At 37.8% G+C, this 22881-nt stretch overlaps 2 protein-coding genes across 14 annotated transcripts in view; one reads left to right on the top strand and one right to left on the bottom strand.

Moving 5' to 3' along the window:
- ZNF236 (zinc finger protein 236) overlaps window positions 1–5860 on the top strand; it is a 69445-nt gene extending 63585 nt beyond the window's left edge. For 7 of the 8 annotated variants that reach the window (XM_068671327.1, XM_068671326.1, XM_068671324.1 and 4 more), the window contains 2 exons: window positions 3599–3775; window positions 4110–5860. In XM_068671327.1, coding sequence (XP_068527428.1) covers window positions 3599–3775; window positions 4110–4237 — 305 coding nt within the window. In that variant the 3' untranslated portion in view covers window positions 4238–5860. Of the gene's footprint in view, window positions 1–3598; window positions 3776–4109 lie in introns of those variants that run through there. The other variant, XR_011092847.1, reaches the window with a different exon arrangement.
- Window positions 5861–7801: 1941 nt separating this feature from the next.
- MBP (myelin basic protein) overlaps window positions 7802–22881 on the bottom strand; it is a 111186-nt gene continuing 96106 nt past the window's right edge. For 5 of the 6 annotated variants that reach the window (XM_068671331.1, XM_068671336.1, XM_068671332.1 and 2 more), the window contains exons 5-9: window positions 14500–14604; window positions 13995–14030; window positions 13361–13393; window positions 12253–12378; window positions 7802–9617 (exon numbers count right to left, since the gene is read on the bottom strand). In XM_068671331.1, the coding sequence (XP_068527432.1) occupies window positions 9561–9617; window positions 12253–12378; window positions 13361–13393; window positions 13995–14030; window positions 14500–14604 (357 nt within the window). In that variant the 3' untranslated portion in view covers window positions 7802–9560. The remainder of the gene's footprint in view (window positions 9618–12252; window positions 12379–13360; window positions 13394–13994; window positions 14031–14499; window positions 14605–22881) is intronic. The other variant, XM_068671337.1, reaches the window with a different exon arrangement.

Genomic DNA, 22881 nt, shown 5'->3' with positions numbered 1-22881 from the left:
TTCCCATTCAAGTGACGTTGAGCTGTTCTCAATCTCTGTCTCTGTTCTCTGTCTCCCCCTATGCCTTTCTCTCTCTTCTGTCCTCCCTCTTACCGGCCCCTTATTGAGCTGTTTATTCCCATCTCTGGTCAGCATGTGATCTCTGTATTTCTCACCCTGTTTAAAATTTCCCTCCACATACCTGCATGCATTCTACCATACGTACCAAATGTTGAGAGGGGATGTTCCTCAACTGTTCATTCAGTTTTATCTTCAAAACATTTTTAAATCTTTTGCCAGTATATCATGAGGTTTACACATAAATGAATGCCTGGTACTTGCTTTACCATGGAAAAAAAAAGGATTAGAGAAAAAATGATTCAAGAACTCAAAATGTTTGTAGATGAGTTAGATCAGGCCTATATAATGTACAGCTTTCTGTGCGTTGTTTAATTTGTTCTGGAAGAATGAATTTGCCTTGTTTCAGTGGACTAATTCAGCACATATTTTGTATACTGTCAAAGGTAAAAACAGGAACAGTAATTACAAATACCACCTCATTTACACATCAGTGTTTGATGAGCTTTGGGTTATTAGGATTTGCCAGGCAACCGAGAGCCAGAGGGGCTGCAGATTCTGGATCTGTCTTGTTTCACATTTTGTTCTCCTACTGTTGAGATCTCTCTTGCAGGAACGATAGGGCAGTGGATAAAGAGGATTCATGAACTTAAGATTAATTTATGGTTTGAGTCTTTTCACTAAGGAAATCCTTAAATTTGGGAGTCCTGAAAACAGGTTTACAGATACTGCAGTAGGAGGCATGGATAGATAGGGGTAGTGGGCATTTGCAGCAGTTTGTCAGCTAGCAGCATTTATCACTGCTCAGTTGTAGCTAGTTGTGTTTATTCCCACAATACATAGGTGTGTGTTAGCCTGTTTTATAAAAGCTGTTACACCTGGTTGAAGGTGGCTTCTCATCTGGTTGTGAGAGGAGGCTCTGATTTGATCTGTTACAGCTGTTATGTTTTAGAGGTCTCTGGTGATCCTGTGAGTTCTGATTTAACAGACTGTCTGTGCATGCTTCTCTTTCCTCTGCCCCCTGCCCCAAGAGAATTTCAGCTGTGGATGAGTGGTGACTCTTCTTTGTGAGAGGAAAAACTGAAGAAAGGGAGCAGAGCTTCGTTGTTACAGTGGTAGAAAGGAACATTCTGGTTATACTGGAGAAGGGAGAGCCAAGATTTAAAATCAAAGGAGATTAACCATCTTTAGAATTCCACAATAATTTGCTTTCCATATAACTTAAATATAGCTTAAATAATATAGCTTATTATATATAGCTTAAATAATTAAGATTTTAGAAAAAGGGAGTGTTGTGTTCTAGGAGTCCCCCAAATAGCTTGAAATCAGAGAAGAAGCCAGTATCCCTCCTCCCTGTTTTGGCTCATGCTGTCCATTGTAATAGACACAGAGCCCTTCAGGAAGGCCGTGGAGAGACCACAGTCCCTTTATGCATCTGTTTCTCATAAATCTGCACAATCGTAGGAAAAAAAAAACTTCCTATTTTGGAATCACTTATAATATACTCAGTAAGTCATCAAATATTTTGAGATTTCTTGGACTTCAGTGTTCATAAGCTGGGAATGCCCATGAGCTGCAACAATCGTTGCAGAATTCATTTTTATATTATTGTTGTTTGAAGTTGTAGATTGCCTTGCAGTTGTAGCATAACATTCTCTTCTGAAAGAATGACTACTCTTAAAAATCCCTTAAGAAAAATGAGTGAAAATGTGCTGCAAGTAAGTCTTCAGGTGCTTTTACATACACAGCCTTTCCTATCAAAGTTTAGGAAAGCCAATCAGTTTAGACTTAAAGATGATTCTTGTCTGTGAGAAACTGATACCTTTCTTCATTAAACACTTTTAATGATTTATAATGGGCAATACCTACTGAATCTGTGTGGCCTAAAGAAAATCACATTGTCTCTATGAGTAAAATCATAGATCCATCTAGGTTGGAAAAGACCTTCAAGATTACTAGGTCCAACCATCAGTCATGCCCCTTAGTGCCATGTCCACATGTCTCTTATGCCTGCAGGGATGGGGACTGCACCATTTCCATAGGCAGCCTCTTCCATAAAGAAATTCTTCCTAATATCTGATCTAAACCTTCCCTGGTGCAACTTGAGAGTGTTCCCTCACATCATTTAAGTATCTTGTACATTCAAGTCTTCTCAATGAAGGACAGTTTGTAGAAATGTTGTGGTAATTAGAGGAAAGCAGATGCTTGCATTTCTATCAGAAAAAGTCATGTGGCAATCCCTTACACAGCACCAAAAAGGTTGTTTGTTTTAGTAGAATATAGACCTTGGAGTCAAAAGTATCTGAAGAAACAGATTTTCTACTTCAAACTAGTGAAATTGTTGTTAATAAAAATGCAAAGAACACCTCTGTGCTGCAGTTTTCATTTCTATGTCAGTCCGGTTTCTGATCTATAGTTTTAAGCCACATACAAAACAAATACACAGGCTGCATGCTACACACCCAGAAAACCTGTCAGCATTTTTTCTGAAAAAGCAGATCTTTCAGTGGAGGAAGGTACTTGGGTTTTAAAGTAATTGATACATGTTGTTTCAATTATTGGGTATAAAAGTGGGTAGAGCTTTAGCCATAATTTTGCCACTACATTGAAGATTTGTAATGCTCTGAAATTTAATTTCTTGAGAGTTTTCCTTGAAGTGATCCTTTGCATGTTGTTATTTTCAGCAGTGTTGTTGGAAATGCCATGTAGTGATTACATTCTTGAATAGATTTATCAGAGCAGTCTTCCAAAAAAATCCTTCTGGACCACATGTGAAAGTCTCTGTAGTTGGCAGGTTAGCAGAAACAATATTTTGCAAGTCTGCCCATTTTTTCCCTCAAAATTCAAAACAGAAATACATAAAAAGCTTTGTTTTCAATATATAGGGATGTATTCTTACTCTTTTTTTCTTATTCTATTTGGTATTCTATTTGGTAGATTAATTAGTTTGTTGTATGTCCTTTCTCTTCAGCTTGTCCCCCACCGAAATCTGTCTTCCCTCTGCCTATCTTAAAGGGTATTGTTTGTGTCACTGTAACATACACTGGTGTAAGCATGAAGCCCTCCTGGGAGAGGGCCATCCTAATAGAAATATACTTGTTATATTCATATACTTCTATTAGGGTCCTTTTACTCCCCCCAAGAACCCTGAAATCACAGAATTATTCCGAGAGACCAAAATTTGCTCTCCTAGTTCTTGCTGTTGTGATCCTGCTATTTGCCTTGTTTCCTTCTCTCAGGATCCTGAATTCCACTATCTGATGATTGCTGCACCCAAAGATGTTCCTGACTTTCACATTCCCAACTAATTCTCCTTTGTTCGTGATTACGAAGCCCAGCTAAACACCTCCCCTTGCTAGCTTCTCAGTCATCTGTCTCAAGAAGTTACCGTTAATGCACTGTAGAAATTTCCTAGATTCCTAGATACTCAAGGGAAAAAAAACATTTGTCTATGTAATTTCTAGGTCACCTTAATGATACTGAATTCTGAAAAGCGTGCATGGTAAAATAAGAATTTAGTAAACACATCTTTCTCTTCTAGGGGAACGGCCATTTCAGTGTGCACTATGTGAAAAGGCTTTTAACCAGAAGAGCGCTCTTCAAGTTCATATGAAAAAGCACACAGGAGAGAGGCCTTACAAATGTGATTACTGTGCGATGGGATTTACGCAGAAAAGCAATATGAAACTCCATATGAAACGGGCTCATGGTTACACTGGTATGTAGCATAATGATAGCAATGGTGAGTGCAGAAAGCCGTGTGGTTCACTAGGAAAGGACAAAATGCTTGCCCTAAGTTACTGAGGGATTTAGGCAACAATAACACCAGTGCTGGTGAGTTCGTATTTGAACACAACCCAAAAAGCAGGTTGAAACAGATGGGTTAGCACTTCTGGTTCCTGCTTTTTATGTGGAGCTCTACATTGCAGAAGTAGGAAGTTCAAAAACTCTAATAGGAAAACAATTATATTTTGTGATTTTTTAAGAAAGATATTTTGATTTTTCTTAACTACACATCCAATCATACTTATTTTATTTATTTTTTTTGGAAGGTCCTGTACAAGAACCTGCTAGCAATCAAGAACAAGAAGGGGAAGATATTAGTCGTGCTCTGAATTTAGAAGAAGTGGTACAAGAATCTTCAAATGAATGGCAAAGTATAGGCAGTGTTTTTCGATGACAACTTAAAATCTGAAAGCTAAAAATGTTTTTGGGACTTGAATTTCTCTATAAACAAGTTTTCAGAGAAGAAAAAGTTGGATTTTACAGTTGAGGCTTCAAGCATTGGAAATATTAACAATAGAATAATATATTATAGGTTTTTTAATTATTTACAAAAATTACCTAAAAGAATCATTGTCTTTTTTTAAGCTTGTTGAAGAATATTGGTAAAACATCACTTAATCTGTGCAAGTTGTCTGTGAATCAATGAACTCAGGTAATACTGTATACAGTTTCATCTTCTAATTCACAGCCAGTATATCTATTTGAAAAATAAACTGGAACTTCATACCAGAGTAGAACGATTCCCATTTTTAAAGGAGATGAAGAATAACTTAACTTCATGGGGAAGCTATGAAGCTGTTAGCTTCATTTTTTTTTCCTCTTGTTTAAAGAAATAATTGAGTTTGGAAACAATGTTACAAAGTAGATGCATGCAGTATAAATTAGATCTTTGTTTTTTACAAGGCACGGGAAAATGCTATATTTCTGTTTTAACCATTTTGAGAATTGGAAAAAAAAAATAAATTGCCATAAATTTATGGCTTTTCTTGAGTTACGCTCTTCAGAGGGCACATGTTCATTTCCATTCCAACCACAGGGGCAGTTCAGTTTGTTGTTAGATTTTACATTAAAATGCCTGAGATTTTAAACTCAGCAATAATTATTTAAAGAAAATTCAAACTAGAAGAGGTTACAAAGAAATCCTCTTTTATGTTTGCTGTATTGGATTAGCAGGTACATATCCCAGCATCTGTGGAAAGCACAGCCTTACACTAAATTTGGGAATTAAACATGCAGTTCTCTGTTAGCGACAGTCAAAGTGAGTTGCACATTAGGTCACCTATATTATACAAAATTCCCCAGTGCTGTAAATGGTTATTTTAAATCTGTAAATTCCTCATTGTTTTCTTTGTGAATTTGGGAACTTGTTACTTTCATATGCTGTTGTTGAAGTCATTGTTTCAGCAAAACTACCTAAGTAATGCTTTGACAGGTGCCACTTCTTAAGTATATTCATAGCAAAGAAACACTGGAGTAAAAACATAGTCATCTTTTAGACATTCCAAAGACAGAAGCTTTTTTCTTATTTTTACCTTGTTCTTTTGAGTTTTATTTATATGTTACATATATATAGATATATATATATGTGTGCTTGTATATATATATATTTAAAGTTATATGAGCCTCTGTGTGGCTGATCAGTATATTTTGTAAATACTAATCCCATTTGCAGGAAGTTCATCTTTTCATTTTGCTGCAAGTACTTCTAGATCAGTGGTGGATTCATTGTACTATAATACAGAGCTGGATTTTAATTTACTTTCTGAAAGATAATTGCTCTCAAATCCAGAAAGCCCTTTTTTGTAAATATTGTCTATACTTTGTCTATGATACAAACTAGTTATTTCGGATTGCTGAATCAAGAAATCACTGTTGTTTTTGATAGGGCATCTCAAATCTTTTGTTAACTCTTTGGCATATGTATATAAGTAATATAGTTGGTGACATGAAAATAACACTTTTGTTATGTGGAATATTTAATTCAAAAACATGTTAAATAATATTACTTTTTTCCAAATTCTGCTTTGTGTATTTTTTTCAGCATTTTACTCGGGTTTCTAGGAAACTGAAAACTGTTTTAATAGAAGTGTGCCCCTCTCATATTTAAAGAAGTCTTCTAGCAGTGTCTTTCCTTCCAGACAGCATTAGTGTTCCAGCTGTTTAAGGACATTTTACAATTGTTGTCTGAAGGCATATTCACCCCTTCACACGGCCCCCTATTTACCTATAATAAGATAGATTTTGAAGTTACACAGCCCAGAGTTGTGTAAATGGGCTGTGTGATACACGCCATGTATAAAACACTTCTGCTCTTTCAGAGAATAGTGTATATGCACAGCAAGGTTTGCTGGACTTGATTTGTTGCATATGTGATAATGGTGTCCAGAGGTGGCCGAATATACTTCGACAGAAAATTATTTGCATGTGGTTATGTCCAGATGTAATTCCATCCTTCATACTGGCAGGAGGATTCTTAAACGTATGAAAGCATTGCCTACTCTGCCTCTGGTTGCTTTGCAGCAAGTCAGAAGTGGTAGTGGTTGGAAACAAGAGATGAGATTGGGCTAAAAACAGATCTCATGAGTAAAAGGATGCAGTTTTAAAATGATCACTTCTCAAAGTGTTTTCTCAACAAGAGGCAACGAGTGTGTATTGCAAGTCTTGGAAGTGACAAATCAATAGCACGAGTTATGTAGTCACCTGACACTTTTCCTGAATTCAGTTTGCTTCTCCTTTAGCTCTTGCAGTCCTGACAGTTACAGTAAATAGGCTTCCTAAAAACATTTCTGTACCACGGTATTTTGTGTGCTTGCCCCACCACCACCCCACCTCCTTGCCGGTGAACTTCAGGAATCCACTCTCGAATATCCTGATAGAGAGGTTTTCATAGCACACATTACTTGGTGAGATTGAACTGGAAGCTTTCAGAGCAATGTATCTGATGTTCAGTACATATACAGGCACTGGAACAAATATGTTAATAATGCTCTTGAAAATCCAAAGCAGATGCATTTTGTTCAGGAACTGGAAAGAACCCTGAACCCTTATTCAGGGACCTTGCTGAAGAGTCAGACTGTGTAGTGGGTAAGGCAAAACAGGGCTTAGGAATGCCTCTGTTCTTTCTGGTTTGTTGCAGTAGTAGGTTTCTGCTTGCCTCAGGCCTTTTGGCATGTGTCTGCTGAAGAATTGCTTTTGGTTTATGTTTTAATGTCCATTCCCTCAGCACAAGAAATGACAAACTCCTAGCGTTGGTTGTCCATTATTATCAGAAAAATCTTTTTTTCATTAGTCGCATAGCCATATAAATTGCTGTTTTGTCAGCAAAGCTACTATTAAGTAATTACAAAGAAAGATTTCACTCTAAGTTTTAGTCTCACAAGAATTGTGTTGGTAAAATATTGTTTTAAATTACTGTGCCTTTTCTATATGAAGTAAACAAAAAAAAGACACTTCTAGACTCTGAAAAAAAAAAGTTACTGAGGAGGAGGAGAGTGGTGACAGAAAGGAAGAAGCTTTAGCTAAGATCTGTAGTTGCACGGTGCAGTATTCCAAAAGATTTCTCTCACATTTTTTACCTTAAATATTCTTTACCATTTTTGACGAATTCTTGAAAAATTAAATTGAGTTTTTGCATGCTCTGTTCAATAAAGGTGCTTTGTGTTGTACTTGTCTATGAAGGGCAGGATTTTATTGCCTATACGTAGGCATTTTATGCCTTGCAATAACCCCCTGGCCTTTAGCTACCACTGCAGAGACGCTGATCTATAAATCCTGTGTCATATTTGTCAGCTGTGTGGGCCACGTTAAGTCACCGGCAATGTCACTAGAAGCCTGTGAACAGGCAAGGGAGTCCTGCCCAAAATGTCATTTTCCAGTCTCTTAATTCTTAATAAACTTCAGGGAAAATAATACTGTTGTGTACACAATGGATGTTATAAAAGACAAGAATTGGTCCAAGTTTCATTACAAGTTGATTACTTTATTTCGATACTGAATATTTTTAAAAGCTTTGTTCCTATAAGAACAATATGTGTTCAAATTAAATCAACTATTACGTTGCGGAGTATACATCTGAACGAAGCTACAATAGAAAAATACACATAGCAAACAATGCAGGTAACAGAAGATGTAACGCATGTGTACTCAATAGTTTTGGTGGTTTTGTTTTCTTTAATCTCTATGTATTTTCTATCCTCTCATCTTCCACTGCTTTATATTAATATACGCTGAATAGAAACCTAAAATAGATCTAGATGTGAAATGGAATTAACATACACGTTTATAGGTGACTTTTACTGGGCACTTACTATAGATGCAGTTTCAACCTGGGAAGCATTAACTGTAGTCTACAACACATAGGCTAAAACTAAAATAGAAAAGAAGAATTAATTAAGACACTTAGACGATAGCTTGAAGGAATGGTAAGTTTAAGTAATAAAACAGTGCAATTCAGAAGAGCCTTGTATTTCTCTATGTGGCTGGAAATACCATTGCCACACATTCATTTTAGTTACTTTTGAACAATTAATACCTAAATCTAACTCGGCTATAATTTATTTCTATCAGGCAACTACAGTACAACAGTTAAACGTTCACAGTAGTTTTACTATGAGTTGGCTTTGGTGCACTGCCCCAAACAGGCATCCAGGTGTTATTCAGGCAAAAGCTGAGCCAACCAAACCCAACACTGCTGCAATACCAAGACCTAGGTTTGAAATTCTATCATAAGATGTGCAGGACTATCTGAGATACCAGTACTGAAGGGCTCTCTTTCAGAAATTAGACTTATTTATGTATACGTTTATTTACTTACTTATTTTACTGCAAAGTTAATGCTGCTGCAGCAGAGTTCGCGTGGAGCAACAGTGACGTCCAGTGGTCGGTCACATGTGCAATCTTAGATGTTTCGTTGCTGGGAATATCCCTTGTTTCTTAACATTAGTCTAACTCAAATTTGAAATCCTCTTTCTCTCCCTCATCTGCTCTTAATTCTAATGGTTTGGATGCGACGAGCAATTTTTGGTATGGAAAGCATTTCCTTATTACAGCTGCTCTGCATCATATTGATTCTACAACATCTGCCCCCTCCCACATTTCACATACCTTGAACTCCCAATGTTTGGTAAACCTTTCCATGACTGCCTAATCCTGTTATGAAAATAAATTATTCTGTGAGTGAGAGAAGGAAGATTAAAACAAAACAAAAACCAAACAAAAATCCCAAATTAAAAAAACGTATTTGGATAAACAGTCCTTACAACTTCTGCACAAAGTGGATTTTTTTTTTCTTTACAGCAGTGTCTCAGAAATTCGTTAACAGCAGTGCTCAGTATTCAAGATGTTAGCTCTTTATTTGCAATTCTGATGTTCAATAAAATGAAACCAGAAGACTTGAGCTCAAATTAAGGGCACGGGAGAAATAATGAAGTCCAGCGTACAGTTAGGGCATCCTGAAGAAGAATGAGTAAAGTCAAGAGATCTTGTTACTTTACATAAAAATAGGGAAAACTTCTAGTAAAGCTACTCTGTGTGTTCCTTTCATTCAACTGTTGGTCAGGGATTGCCAATAGAAGTTTTTGTAACCTACTGCATGCAGAACCTAATTGGCATTAAGTAATGGATTGCATCTAACTAGGTAATTCTCGCAGTTGTTATTAATTTTAAGGCTGTTACATTATGAAGCAGAGTACGTGATCCTTGAGTGGCATCTTAGAGCTTCAGCGCCTCGCAACTGGTGAACCAGACCGCGATCCAGGTCGGGAGCCAGAGCCTCCCTGTGGAAGGAAGAGGAAAGTGAAATTAAAAGGTACTGGATATTTAGGGCTGTGCATTTAAAAGCAATCATTCCCTAATGCAATAAAATTATAAATATCTAGTGATAATTATAATGGCTTTGCAGTGACCTCTAGTATATTTTTAAATCTTATTTGAATTTTCACTTGAAAGAGATGATTGCTTTTCATATATTTTCGCATAGGGTTAATTTCTTCTCATTAAATTTCTTATACAGGGCTAGGCAGTCTCTCATGAATCATTTGTAAATGAGTGTTCTTATTCAGACCTTGCTTATGAAAGCAATTTATTTATTTGGACATCTTAACGTGTTTCATTTTCATCCCCTCTTGTCACTCCAAGGAGAGGGAGACTACTGCCTCTTTATGGATAGCCCCTAATCTGTATATATTAAAAACAAACAAACAAACAAACAAAAAACCACCACAAATCCAGACCTTGCATACAAGTTGAAATGTAATCAATTTATTGGTGTAAGTGCTTATGTAAGTTTTTAAATGTATGCAGTTTTATCAACATCCGTCTTCTAGGGAAGACTACGATACAAGTACAGGAAAAAAAATAAAAAGAGATGAAGGGCTGAAACCTGACCTATTCTTACAAATAAGAAAGCATCAAAATAGGAAAAAAGATTTGCCCAGAGAAGCTGTGGATGCCCCATCCCTGGAGGTGTTCAAGGCCAGGCTGGATGGGGCTTTGGGCAGCCTGGTCTGGTGGGAGGTGTCCCTGCCCCATGGCAGGGGAATGGAACTGGGAGGGCTTTGAGGTCCCTTCCAGCCCAAACCATTCTGTGATTCTGTGGTAATTCTCGGTCTTTGAGTACATTTGTGACAACTCATAAATTTTAAAGCCCTACAGCAGTTTTATGGCAAAGGTGATCGAAGCTAGAAGGTTTGGCATTTCTTTCTTTAAGTCGTTTATTTCAATATAAGATAAAGCTGACTGGGTACCTTTTCCTATCAAACTGCAACAGAAGAATTTGTACTACCTCCTTGAAATTTTCCAGCTCTCACTTGAGGCTGCTTGCGTTTGAAAGGCAGCTTTACAATGAGACATGCCTTAAGCCATGTAAGAGAGAAAAATGTATATTTTGCTACAGGTGAAGGTTTTGTCATGCATTCTGTTGGACAGTTTGAGATGATCAGCTCTGCTAATGGTACCTCAGACCTTTTGCTGTTGATCATGTTCATCATGTGAGAATAGTGTATAACGATTTGTTACCAGAGAGTGCTTTACTACCTCTCTGAGGCAAAACACAGTTGTGGTTAAAGCAGTGTGTATGATGTGCTTGTCATGTGTCTTTTACCTAACACAGAATGTAAAAAAAATCTGGGCTATGTTCTGCTGCCATGCTCTAGACTTGTGCCAGATAGAAACTTACGTAGTAAGAATATTTCTTTAGGAGATTTACAGAGGTAAAAATAAGACTCAACTGTTTGTGGTTGTTTGTTTACTTTAAAGTAAGCAATGGATTGGTATCTCTCTGTTTTGGGAATTGGGAATGTTAGCTACAAAAATAGCTAAATGAGTTCATTGTGGCTTCCAACATCTAGAAATAATGAAATTTATTTCATGAAATTGTAATCTTAATAATCTATGTATTTTATTTTGTACTTCTTTTCCCTGTGTTTTTACAGTTATATATTACATACTGCTGGCATCCACATCTGTGATGGTAAGTTCCAAAGCTGAATTGGATGTTTTGTGACAAATGTATTTCTTTTTGCATATGTTAAGCATCCGAATTAATAAGTTGAGTTGAGGCCTCTAACTGTTTTTTTAATGATACATCTAGGATTAGGCTTTTCCCCATATATCTTCCTTGCATATATATATATATATATATATATATATATATATATATATATATATATATGTATGTATATATATGTCTATTTATTTATTTTTCTAACTTAAACTGCAATTCAATTGCTATTTCCATTGGTAGCTTGATCAGCACCTGTAAATCCTCATGCCTGACATTTTTCCTGCTCTGTTTTAATTTATTAGCACCAGAGGGTGCTGCGTGGTGTCTCAAAGTAATGAATTGGCCAGATTAAAGATGATCTTGATGAAGTGTTTATTTTTAATATGACGGTTTTCTAATTTGCATATGTGGTTTTATAAGTCCCTCTGCCAACATTGTAGGAGCTCTCACACCTGGGGTGGGAACAAGCAGGAACTGCCCAAGCTGTTCTGTACCAAGTATTTGTGAAACTATGCCCTAGACTTCATTCTACAGAGTATCAGTGGGCTTTTGTTTTCACTACTCTACATAAAGCCTGCTGCTGCTGAGAAATTGTCACTTTAATTACCTTCTGAGTTTCAGATCAGCTGTGAGTTCCTTAATAACAGATCCTGGTGCAGCTCTTTGTGTGGCTTTGTGGACTTACCTTCTTTCCTGGTGGTAACTGGGAGTGTGTTTCTACCTTTGTTTCCTATCCTATATTTACTAGGCCATGAGATAACCTTCTGTTTTACCCATGAATACCTAGCTCCTTCAGAAGCTTTAAGGAAATGTGGCAGTTTCAAATATGTCAGGTTCTGGAGAGGACTGGCTTCTCTTTTTCCTGGACTCAATTTTTCATACTTATAGTAAATTCAATTGTACTTTACCAGTTTAAAGATTTTGGAAAGAGTGCCCTGGCCCTCATGATAGGATCCCTTGTGTCCCTTGTGAGCAGATTTATGCTCATAGAATTTTCCGCTTCCTCCGTATCCTGGCTTGTGTCCTTCACCACCCTGCAAAGAAAAATTTTCATATGTATTGCAAATTAACATATAGAAATTGACATCTGTTCACGTTTAATCTTTCTTTGCCATGGCTGAAATGCAATACTTGAACGAGAACCGTAAAGGTGTTGGAATAAAATAACCTTTTAAGTAGCAAGCCAGGATGAAGGAAAATATTAGGAGATTATCAGAATATGCTTAAATCTGAGGGAAGCACCAATCTGTAAAAGAAGAATTAATGATCAAAAATGGATGCTCAGGATGTTAACCTGCATGGCAAAACTTAAAAAGTTTGCAGTTTTACAAGATCTGGTATGGCTAACGCATCAAGTAAACTGGTGGTCTACTGATGGTGAAAGAAATGGTTGACAGCATGAAGGCTTTAATGTGTTTCGTCTTAAAATGTACACGTTCCTCTCCTAACAAAACCAAACCTGTGGTAGAGAAGTAGAATTGAATTAGCTGTGATGACTGTAGGAAGAACTTGTCTAATAGCTGTTTAGTCAGGTCTCTCCTTACTGAAAAGGGTTGTGAGGAAAGGTAAGACAAAATACTTGAATTAGTGACAGTGTTAGTTTTGCAGGGTTTGCTGTGTAAGAACAGCTGGAACTGTGAGGCAGCTTCCCGTCTTGTCCCAGCCCCACCCTTGTATTTTCGTCATTCCCGTGAAAAGAGAAATACAGCAGATGAGTCGTCCGGGAATCTTTAAAGGGGGAGAGCTTTGCCATGCAGTGGGTTTTGCTCCCGTTGTGCTAAAGCAAACGAAGTTACCGCTGCAAGGCTGTGAAGTTGTTGGGTAAGAGCAAGCGGCGTGATTACCGTCTTAAAGTGCTGTGGGAGGAGGGAGGAAAGTGGGGCAGGAAAAGCAAAATAGCAAAATTGAGACAAAACAAAATTATCACGTTGCTGCAGCAGCTTGAGGCAGTGGAGCAAGATATGCTTTGGCCTGGTAAATAAAATGGCTTTTACTGCAAGCGCGTTCATCACCTACCCAGCTAAATCTGGTGAGGGATAATCCTCTTCCCTGTACATGTAAGAAACAGAAACAATGGCATGTTGATCACTGTGGAATATAACATCTGCATGTGTGATGCACAGATGGTGATGGAAATGCAGTAAAGATAACGAAATACTGGCAGGATAACAAAGCATCAGTTGAAATCAGCAGTCTATGTACTGTCATTACATAAAAATGAAAAAGGCAAAATTCTCAATCAAAATTAGAGGAGCTTCCATCACAAGCCATGGTTTGTCAGGGCTGGCTACTTCAGGAGCCGTTGGAGCTTAGTACATGTAGGGACAGCTCCTGGGGGGGAGACTTGTCTGAAAGCATTACCCATTGTTGGGCATCTTGTATGTTACTCAATGCAATGCCAACAGAATTGGGCTGCAAAGATCCCTGTGTGGGACTGCACTTGGCTCAGTGCCGTGCAGGAAATCAGCCAGTGCATTAGGAAGAGAACCATGGCTTTTCAGTCTTAGTCCCTTGCTTGAGATATTCCTTTAGATAGCTCCTGATTTTAATTTAATACGGATAGAGAAAATGAATGAGGTCAACAGCTGAATTGGCATAAACGAGGGTACAAAAAATCTTGGTCGTTGCACGAGGCCCTGCAAACACTCACCTTTGCTTGCATTGGAGGAGGGGTGCGGGGTGAGACCTAAAAACCAACACAAAACAGAATTATAAAACCATGGCAACAATAAATGTAGGTAACCATCAAGCCTTTTGCCTATTATCTGAGATACTAGACCATGGTGTTAATTCTTGTTTAATTTTGTTGTACACTTTATTGCCATAGCTGTTTTTAAACAAAAGGCATGCCTAAAGACACCCAATGCCAAACACACCAGCACAAACCTTGTGAATGGTGAAGTTGTATAGTTGCAATCACTGTTGTTGGAATTTGGCTGTGCTGACCGAGGGCTCACCCACTTTTTTGTAGCATTTCAGTGGTGTTTGCGTTTCCAGTTAAATTAGATTTGTATCAGATTGCACAGTTAGCTCTAAAGCACGAAACAACTCATGAGTTTCCACACAGAGGCAAACGATTGTGGGTTATTTGGTTACTGATGGATCACGAAGAAAGTCTCTCATTTTAGTGCATAACGAGAAGAGATGAGACTTACAATGTTCTTGAAGAAGTGGACTACGGGGTTGTCATCACCAGGCCGGCCGTGCTGAGATCTCTGGGGGATGGACCCTACGTGGCTGGCCCTGGCTGCGTGTATATCCTGCAAAGCAGAATAGGCAGAGTGCCAAGTCAGCGAGGAGGGAAGGACAGCTGGAAGCGTGAGAAGGGAAAACTCGTCTTCACCAGCAGAGAACAAAGGAGGAAAATGCCTCAGCAGTCTGCAGGGACTGCGATCTAAACTTGGCAGTGCTGCGAAGGAACAACTCTTTAATACAATGGCAAGTGCACTGTATGTGCATGTGTGTATGCATATATATGTTATGCGTGTGTATATATAGGTGTATGTATGTGCGTATCTATATATGCATATAGATATAGGTGTACATGTTTTTAATGTTAGAACCCAATGTGGAACTAAATCTGTTATGGGACAGTTCTGGTAGCAGAAACTTTAAAAATTTCCTTCCTTCGAAGTAGGCTCATAGAATGTAATTTTAGAAAAGGAAACCTGAGGAGAGGAGATGCTGGATCATTTGTGAGAGCAAATCCAGAAAAAAAACAAAAAACGAAACAACAACAAAAAAAACAAACAAAAAAAAAACAACAACTCATTTTCTCAGTTTTCAGTGACTGCATAGCACTGGTGAACTGCAAGAGCAACTGTTTTTAGAATGAAGGAATTAAATGAGACTGACAATTCTTTCAATTTTCAGTGGTGCTCCTGTAGCAATACAGAAAAGTCCACTAAGAGAAGGCATAAGGACACAAATAACATTGCAAAGAGTGAATGCCTTGACAGGTGCTTAGAGCATGGCACATCTGCTGTGGTGAAAATAACATTTTTAAAAAAAAAGTAAAAAATTGTTGTTATATAGATGCAGTATGACTAAGTTTAAAAAACTGTTATGTGTGACTGTCCCAAATGATGACTTGTCCGTCCATCAGTGTAAGTGTAGAGCCACAGTGCCTCACGTTGAGCACAAAAGTTCTTAAGCGTATGCAGTAGGGAACAGAGAAGGTAGGAGAGAATTAAAATAACGTTCGTGCCGCAATGGTTCTCTCAGTATAATGAATTCCATGCAAATACAGTGACATTATATGCACCAGGTGGATAATAAAATATTTTTTTGGCTTCTAAATATGACATATAAATATGTAGTGAGACAACCACTCACATAAGCACTTAGTTGTCCAAACTGAATGGACATTTGACTATATAATAATATGAGTAGTTATTTAAAATACACTTTATTTTCATCACATATAGGAAAAACATTGATCAATTTGCCAAGGAAAAAACTTATTGTCGGAGCAGGACTCCTGACTTGTGAACGGTTTGGTGAATTTTGAGAAATAAGTTAGCATCTATAGAACAGAGTTTCAAAGGTTGGAAGAATGTTTTTGGGCTTTGATTGTCTAGTGACATCTGCAGCTTTCAGAGCAACCCTGCCCTGCCTGTGTAGCCAGTTCTCAGCAGTCATATCTTGAGGCAGAGATTTATTTCCATGTGCTTAGATCCATGGATAAAAGGTCCCACAGAGCTACCTAATGTTACTGCTCAAAGCTACTGAATGGAAGATCTATCTTAAATGGGTGGAGGCAGATCTTGTGACTCTGTGTAAATGAAATGTCTTTATCCTATGTTGGATCCTCTGAAATGAAAGTCAGAAGTGTCCATGAGCGGTGCCTTTTAAGTTGTGTGTTCCTTAAGAGAAATGAATGTCAGATTGTTTAGGAGATTCATTTCCTTAGGACAAAAACAAGCAGATGCAGAGAAGTTCAACGGGTATTTATCAGCATTTTTTGCATGCTGATGATATCTAGAGATTTACTGTTTAAAAAGCAGGAATTCTGAACTTTATTGGGTCACTGGGATTTCCATGGTGCCAGGCAGGCAGTCCTGCCCGTGCTTCTGCAGCAGTTTCCATCCTGCAGCTAGTCCCAGCATTGCCAAAATACCCCAGGTTGCCATCACGAGGAAGAAAGGTATCAACATGTTTGCATGTTTAGAACCAAGATACTTCTGCCATGTTTTGCCTTTTAAATCTATATTTAAAGAAAGCATTGCTTTGCCTCTGAAACTGGTTGGGTGCATTGTCCTTATAATAAGTGTCCTGATTTGTGTTCTGGTGCACTTCTCCTTTGGCAGTGTCGCAGGTGACAATTCCTGTCCTAGTAGCATGTTGCTGTCTATCCATGAAACTCTGACAGTACACGAAGTGGAATAAAATTAAATTAGTTTTTGCATGGGAGTAGCCTGCAATTCTGCAATGGGCTGTGGATTGCCAGCAGGCGGTAGCAAGTGTTCTATGGATTGCTATCAGGCAGCAGCAAGTCTGAAAACGTTAAGGATGGTTCTGTATGAATTTAAGATGGTGTTTCCCCACGTCACAAATAATGTGCTTTTTGTTTGTGTGATTAGCAGATTTCACCTGTGGGCAGAATCTTCAATATTCTATGTTTGTGGCATGTGATTATATGTTTTCCTTTGATTTATGAGCAAATGGACTTGCTTTTCCACCTACACAGTGTTCTTTTCAGGTTTTGGAGTCCTAATGGAGAGAATTGAAACCCCTTTTTTTTTTTTACTTGCTCATATACATGATTTACAAGAACCATTTCCCTCAGAAAAGTAATAACTGATATCTGTAAGTGTTAGAAGTTAAATTTGAATGGATTCATGCAATACTTGGCTGAGTGAAAGGGAAGACAAATCTGGTTTATTGTGCTAGGTTAGGCTACTGAGGTTTTGTTTTGTAGCTGGACTTTTTTTGAATGAGCTCACTGAGTCATTGATTGTTTCATTAATACATTCAGGAGACCACCATTCGTCTTTAAATACTCTTTAAGAGTGACATCCCCTTGTGCTGTAGCTCCCTTGGAGAATTTGCCTGACTTTTGGTCTTCAGGGCACTGCCAATGAAATCAAACTTGGCTTCCATAATCTATTTGTTATGAAACATACTTGTAAAGTATAGTCTTGAATTCAGACCTCTTGGGTTACTGTTTGTGAATTTTAAAACAGAGATTCATCTGTGCCAGTGTAATTTCTGGGTCAACCGAATGGTTTGTAGTGAACACCAAGCAGTCTTGCTTTCCAAAAAACATACAGGACAGAGGAGAACACATCTTTCCACTGCTCCCAGTTTGCTTTTGTTTGACAGCTGTGTCAACCTGGATTAAATATGACCCAAAAAATCCATAGAGGAAAGATTCCTTAATCTGAATAATCTTAATTATTTTACAGTGTTTGCCAGTATTGGATACTTAGACTGTATCTGGGAGATCTGAGGACACGGGCACAGTCTGCAACTTCAGTGTGGAATTAACAGTTTAAGGATTAATAAGGTAAATACTGAACTCTTAGATGTATTTCTGAATACCCATGGTTATTCTGTCACCAAGGCATTCATTCTTAAAATGTTTTCCAGCTCTTTCTGGTGGCGCACTGTGAAGAATCTATATGTAATTCTGCTTGGGCATCATTTTGGCTGTTGTGCAAGATTATTCTGTTTCTAATTGCAGTGAGGACACCTGAGATGTGCTCTTCAGTTTTGGTTAGTAGACCTAACCAATTCTCTTGGTATTTTCCATGGCACTTTATAATTGCTAAGGGGTGTTACTGCCTGTACTCTACAGAGATTAGAGGGAGGGGTCTTGGGATTTTTGATAAATGAAGCATGGGGGCCTTTGGTCTGAACATTTGTACACTGGGTTTAATAATCCTGTTTTGTGATATATTCATCCAACTTGATGGTTGGAGATTAAATTCGCTTTCCTTTAAAACAATTGCAGTTAAGTATTCTACATGTCCCGCTTGATTTTGCCTTCAGATATGATGGTGAGTGTTAAATATGTGGTTAAGCAGAAGCAAACATTTTTCAGTGATCCTATGAAATACATGTCTGACTTTGCTTGGTATAAACATAGTATGTTAGATCTTGCAATTCATACTTACTAAGGGTGATTTTAAAATGTGTTACAAGCTCTAAGACCTCTTGTTCTCTGTAAGAGGATTGCATATAAGTAGGGATTGCATATACATGTAAAAATAAACTTAAAACTTGTAATTCCCAATCAGTCGATAACATGTTTTAGTGACAATAGCATTAAGATCTTTTGGTTTTGGAGTACTGAATTTATGTTCTTCAAATCTCTTTCAGTATCATTAATACATATTTTTTGTTGCCTCTTTTAGGAGGGGAGGTGAAAATCTAAAGAACATCACATATGTAATGGCAAAATTGAGATGCATCCAAAACATGTAAAAATAGCTGATTTAAAATGTAACCAAGCCTAGTAAGCATTTCTGACATTAATAGGAATGAAAAGCAATGGATGTTTTTCGTGGGTTCAGTGGGTTTCATGGTTTTCAATGGGTTGCCTTCAAAACAGTTATCTTCACCAAGATCACTGTGCATGAATAATAAATCATACAAAATCTACAAATTTCAAATTGATACAGATATAGAAAGTACCTACAGGTTGCTGTATAAAACCAAACTGTTCCACAGCCTACAGGAAATAATGCTTAACCCCATGAAGAACTTTGCAACAGCACCGGCAGAATAAAATCACCTTTAAGTGATAAATACGGCTCATGCTAGTTTGTTTGAAGAGCAAGGTGAAAGAACAAGAGGCAATTTGTAAGCCACTCAGCTAATTCTGTGTTAGCACTTGAAAGGCACTCTGCATCCAAAGTCTCTCTGAGCACAAGGGAGTGGATAGTCAGCTTTGAATTTCTGTAGTTAGAACTGTTTCCAAACAGTCTTCGGATGGGAGTGGAGAGAGAGGTCCCTTCAATGAATGGTTCTACTTCTTTCTTTTAAAAAAGAGGAAATTTATTATATAGACTTTGAGTAGAGCAATCCCGGTCAAATTGACAAGTGCTTTTTTTACAGGATTTGCTTCATCTCAGAATTCAGAGGTGTCTGTGCATGGGCCTTTGTGCTCCTGAGCACAGCTGACCTTGTTTCCTCCGGGCTCTTCACAGCTTACTGATGTGTTGCTGTAGGTGATGGGACTGTTCACTTCATCCCCACATGCTGGTCCAAAGGTGACGGTATAAATGCTTATCTAACTCAACAAGCTTTTCTAATCACTTCAGAAGGGATAAGCCATGCATCTTTGTAATGGTGCTGTTAGTTTTGAGCAGAAAGTAAGATGGAAACAAAAACCCTTGCTCAAAGGGACAGAGCAGGGTGGTAGGGAGAGAGGGACTGAGAGTCCGGGAGGTGCTGGCTTCCAGTCGTGTGCTCAGATCAGTAATACACTCCTTGCCTTGATACAGGTGGTAAAAAGAAAGAGGAGGCACTGTAGTAGAAAGATGGGAACAAAAAGCACTGGAGGCAAGACCAGAGACGACTGACAAGAAACCCAAATGTGACAGCATGAAGAAGGAAGCAACGGAGAACACTCCATCGAGCAAGGTAAGGGATCATCCATGATCTCAAACCACATTTCTCCAAAACCTTCTCACTCCTTAGGGCCTTGATGACTGCAGTTCACAGATTAGAAGGTGACAGTGAGGAATTATTGGGGGGAAGAATGAAGAAATAGCATCTTGACAATGTTTTAGGATGATGGCCTCTCCATGTTTATTTCATTCTGCTGTCGTGACACTTCATAAAGGGTTTTGTCATCAAAAAACAACACTATCATTTACCTTTGTTTTTTTCCGAAGCATTTCTCACCTTAGATTAGTCATTATATTCAAATATTTTTCACAGTAGAGGCTCTTTGACCTGCTTGGGCATCGTCTCTCGTGCATTTTCAGTGCTGCCCCTGCTTGGGGACCCCTTTGAAAGGCCTGATCACCAGTACTTTCATACCCCCAAGAAGCTCATGCAATAAATATGATGATGCTGTTTATTTGGAAAACAAAACTCTAAGTGCCAGGTATATACTACCACTTCATAGCTACTGACCAGAAAAAAAAGCAAAGGAAGGAAAAAGGTTATGGCCCTGAAGGGGAAAGATGTTACAGCCCTGAGTCGAAGTAAAAATGGTGCTGTAGTAAAAAAAAAAAAAAAAAGAAATTCTGAAAATACTCATTTCAGCTCTTAGGTAGCTAACACAAGCATAAGATCCACGCCCCCACCTTAAAAGAGTTCTCATATTTGAAGGGCTTGGCCAAATGTTTTTTTTTTTCTGCCTATAACAGGTAAGAAAATGACAAACCCAAGTTGTGTGCAGGTTGTTACATGTATTATTGCTGATATCAGCATAATGAAAAGGGAGCATATAATAGTAAGGAGAGTCAACTATTATGAAGTAATTAGACCTGGCACAGTTAATAGCTTATTTCTTTGAAGCAAATACTATCAGTGGTAAAATTTCCAATGGTGTAGTTACTACAAGATGAGGAGGGAGGGAAAAAAAACAACACAAAAACACAACACTAAAATCCTGAAGCTTTTACAGCCTCCAAGGCATGTTAATTGTATGAAATGTCAGAAATGAAAAAGTAAATGCATTATGAATGAAAGGCAAAATGGTGCTAAGGATCATTCTGCATCTCCAGCAGAAATTCAGAGTGCTTTGGGCATTTTTTTTTAATTGCTTCATATAAGGTCCAATAAAAGCACCCAAAAATAGTAGTGAAAGATTTTGTGTAGCTCAGTGATGGAACCCAGTAGCTTTAAAGTGAAATGACTAACTGTACATGCCTAACCAGACACCATTTCAGGAACTACATAAAATGTTTTGCATCAGTACATAAAGCAAAAGCCAGCATTTGGTGCTAATGACGTGTGATGATGGTGATACAAAACAAGGTCAGGAAAAAACAAACTTTTTTTTTTTTTTTCCTCAGTTTTCTATCAGGGAGAATTTATTATGCAATCTCAAAATAGCTAAAGTACAAAAAAAAACCACTCTAATCACTGTACGATGAAAAGTGCTAAGGATAACAGCTCATGATTTGCAAGGAATCAAGCTTAACATATGATAGAAGAAAAACACTGTAATGGATTTAACTATAGAGAAATTTATTTGTAAATCTGGCTCAGCTATAGAGAAGTAAGCATAGTGAGGAAAATGTAACATTAGGTAGAGAAAAGCCTTATACTAAACTTTGAACATGTTCATTTGACCTGTGTCTGAGTTTCAGGTTTCCTCCCTGCCCTTCCCACTTGTTAAAACAACAAGCACAAGAAACCCAACAACTCTTGGGTGTATTATCATAGTAAAACCAAAGCCAGACCTTACCCTCAACCGTGCTGTGGTACCTTGCAGTTGAAAACCAGAGGAACTGCTGCAGAATTAACAATGCCAGTTCCTACAGTAGCTGCCATTGCCACCTCTCTGGTGGCCATGCTAAGGTGCAGGGGAAATGTAGCAGCAAGCCTGTATCGTCACCATGCGCTAAAATAAATTATCAGTGGTCTTCTTGAGGGTGCCCTATTATCTCTTTCTCAAACAGATCATTTTAATGTCCAACTGGTGGAGAGAAGTCCCCAGAAACAAGCTAGTAAACACTGAAATGGAAGGTACAGTTTGAAATTTAACAAAAAAGGAAAATCTTTTGCTGTAGAATGACCCCAACCAGTAATTTTAAAATGCTTCAGTTGACTTACTAGTATTTTAGCCTGAACAAATAATTAAATACTTCTCCAAATTTGAAGGAGAAAAATAATATACTAAAAGCAGTTATGTGCATAGGTTTTTCCTGTCCATCCAATCATGATTTTCCCTTCAAATTCTGCTACAGATCTGTGGACCCTGACTGCTTTGTTCCACTTGTGACTGAACTCTGCCTGTACCTGCAGTTAGTCTGGACACAAAACATCATTAATGCTATACCAAGAATTGGTGCTCACTCTCAGCGTCTCATCTAAACTAGTTTGACTTCCAAATTTCTCTTATAAAGTATATAGTTTCAAGCAGTAATTTCCTTAAAATGTTTCCTTAAAATGCAAGAGATTAGTGCATTAAATAATGTGTTAAACGTTAAGCATGTGTAACATATATGGACTATACATGTGTTAAGAGATGTTAAAATGAGTCATATATGATGTTGGTTCCTTAACCTTTTCTTGTCAAGTGATATGTGGTACTTACCTGTTGATAACTTGCTTGTTTAGTGCAAGTTTCTGTATTTGTTTTGCTTTAAACAAAGAATTCTAACGTGCTCAGAGGCCAACCTTACAAATCAAATTAACTTTAACGAAACTGATGGTTTTGACACACTGACTCATTTTTAGGTCATTCATCATCCATTACTACCTGCTATGAAAAAGAAAAGCCAGATTCAGTTCCCGTCACTGGAACGTGAGAACGGCAGATGTAGCAGCTTCAGTTATTTCAAGTGTGGCCAGCTCCTTATAAAAGGTAAGTTTCATTTGTCAAATATACTGTGTGTCTTTCCACAAAAGTG

Source organism: Anas acuta, chromosome 2 (genome assembly GCF_963932015.1).
Source record: "Anas acuta chromosome 2, bAnaAcu1.1, whole genome shotgun sequence".
NCBI classification, from domain to species: domain Eukaryota; kingdom Metazoa; phylum Chordata; class Aves; order Anseriformes; family Anatidae; genus Anas; species Anas acuta.
The sequence above is the reverse complement of the archived record's forward strand: the minus strand, read 5'-3'. Positions and strand labels throughout refer to the sequence as shown.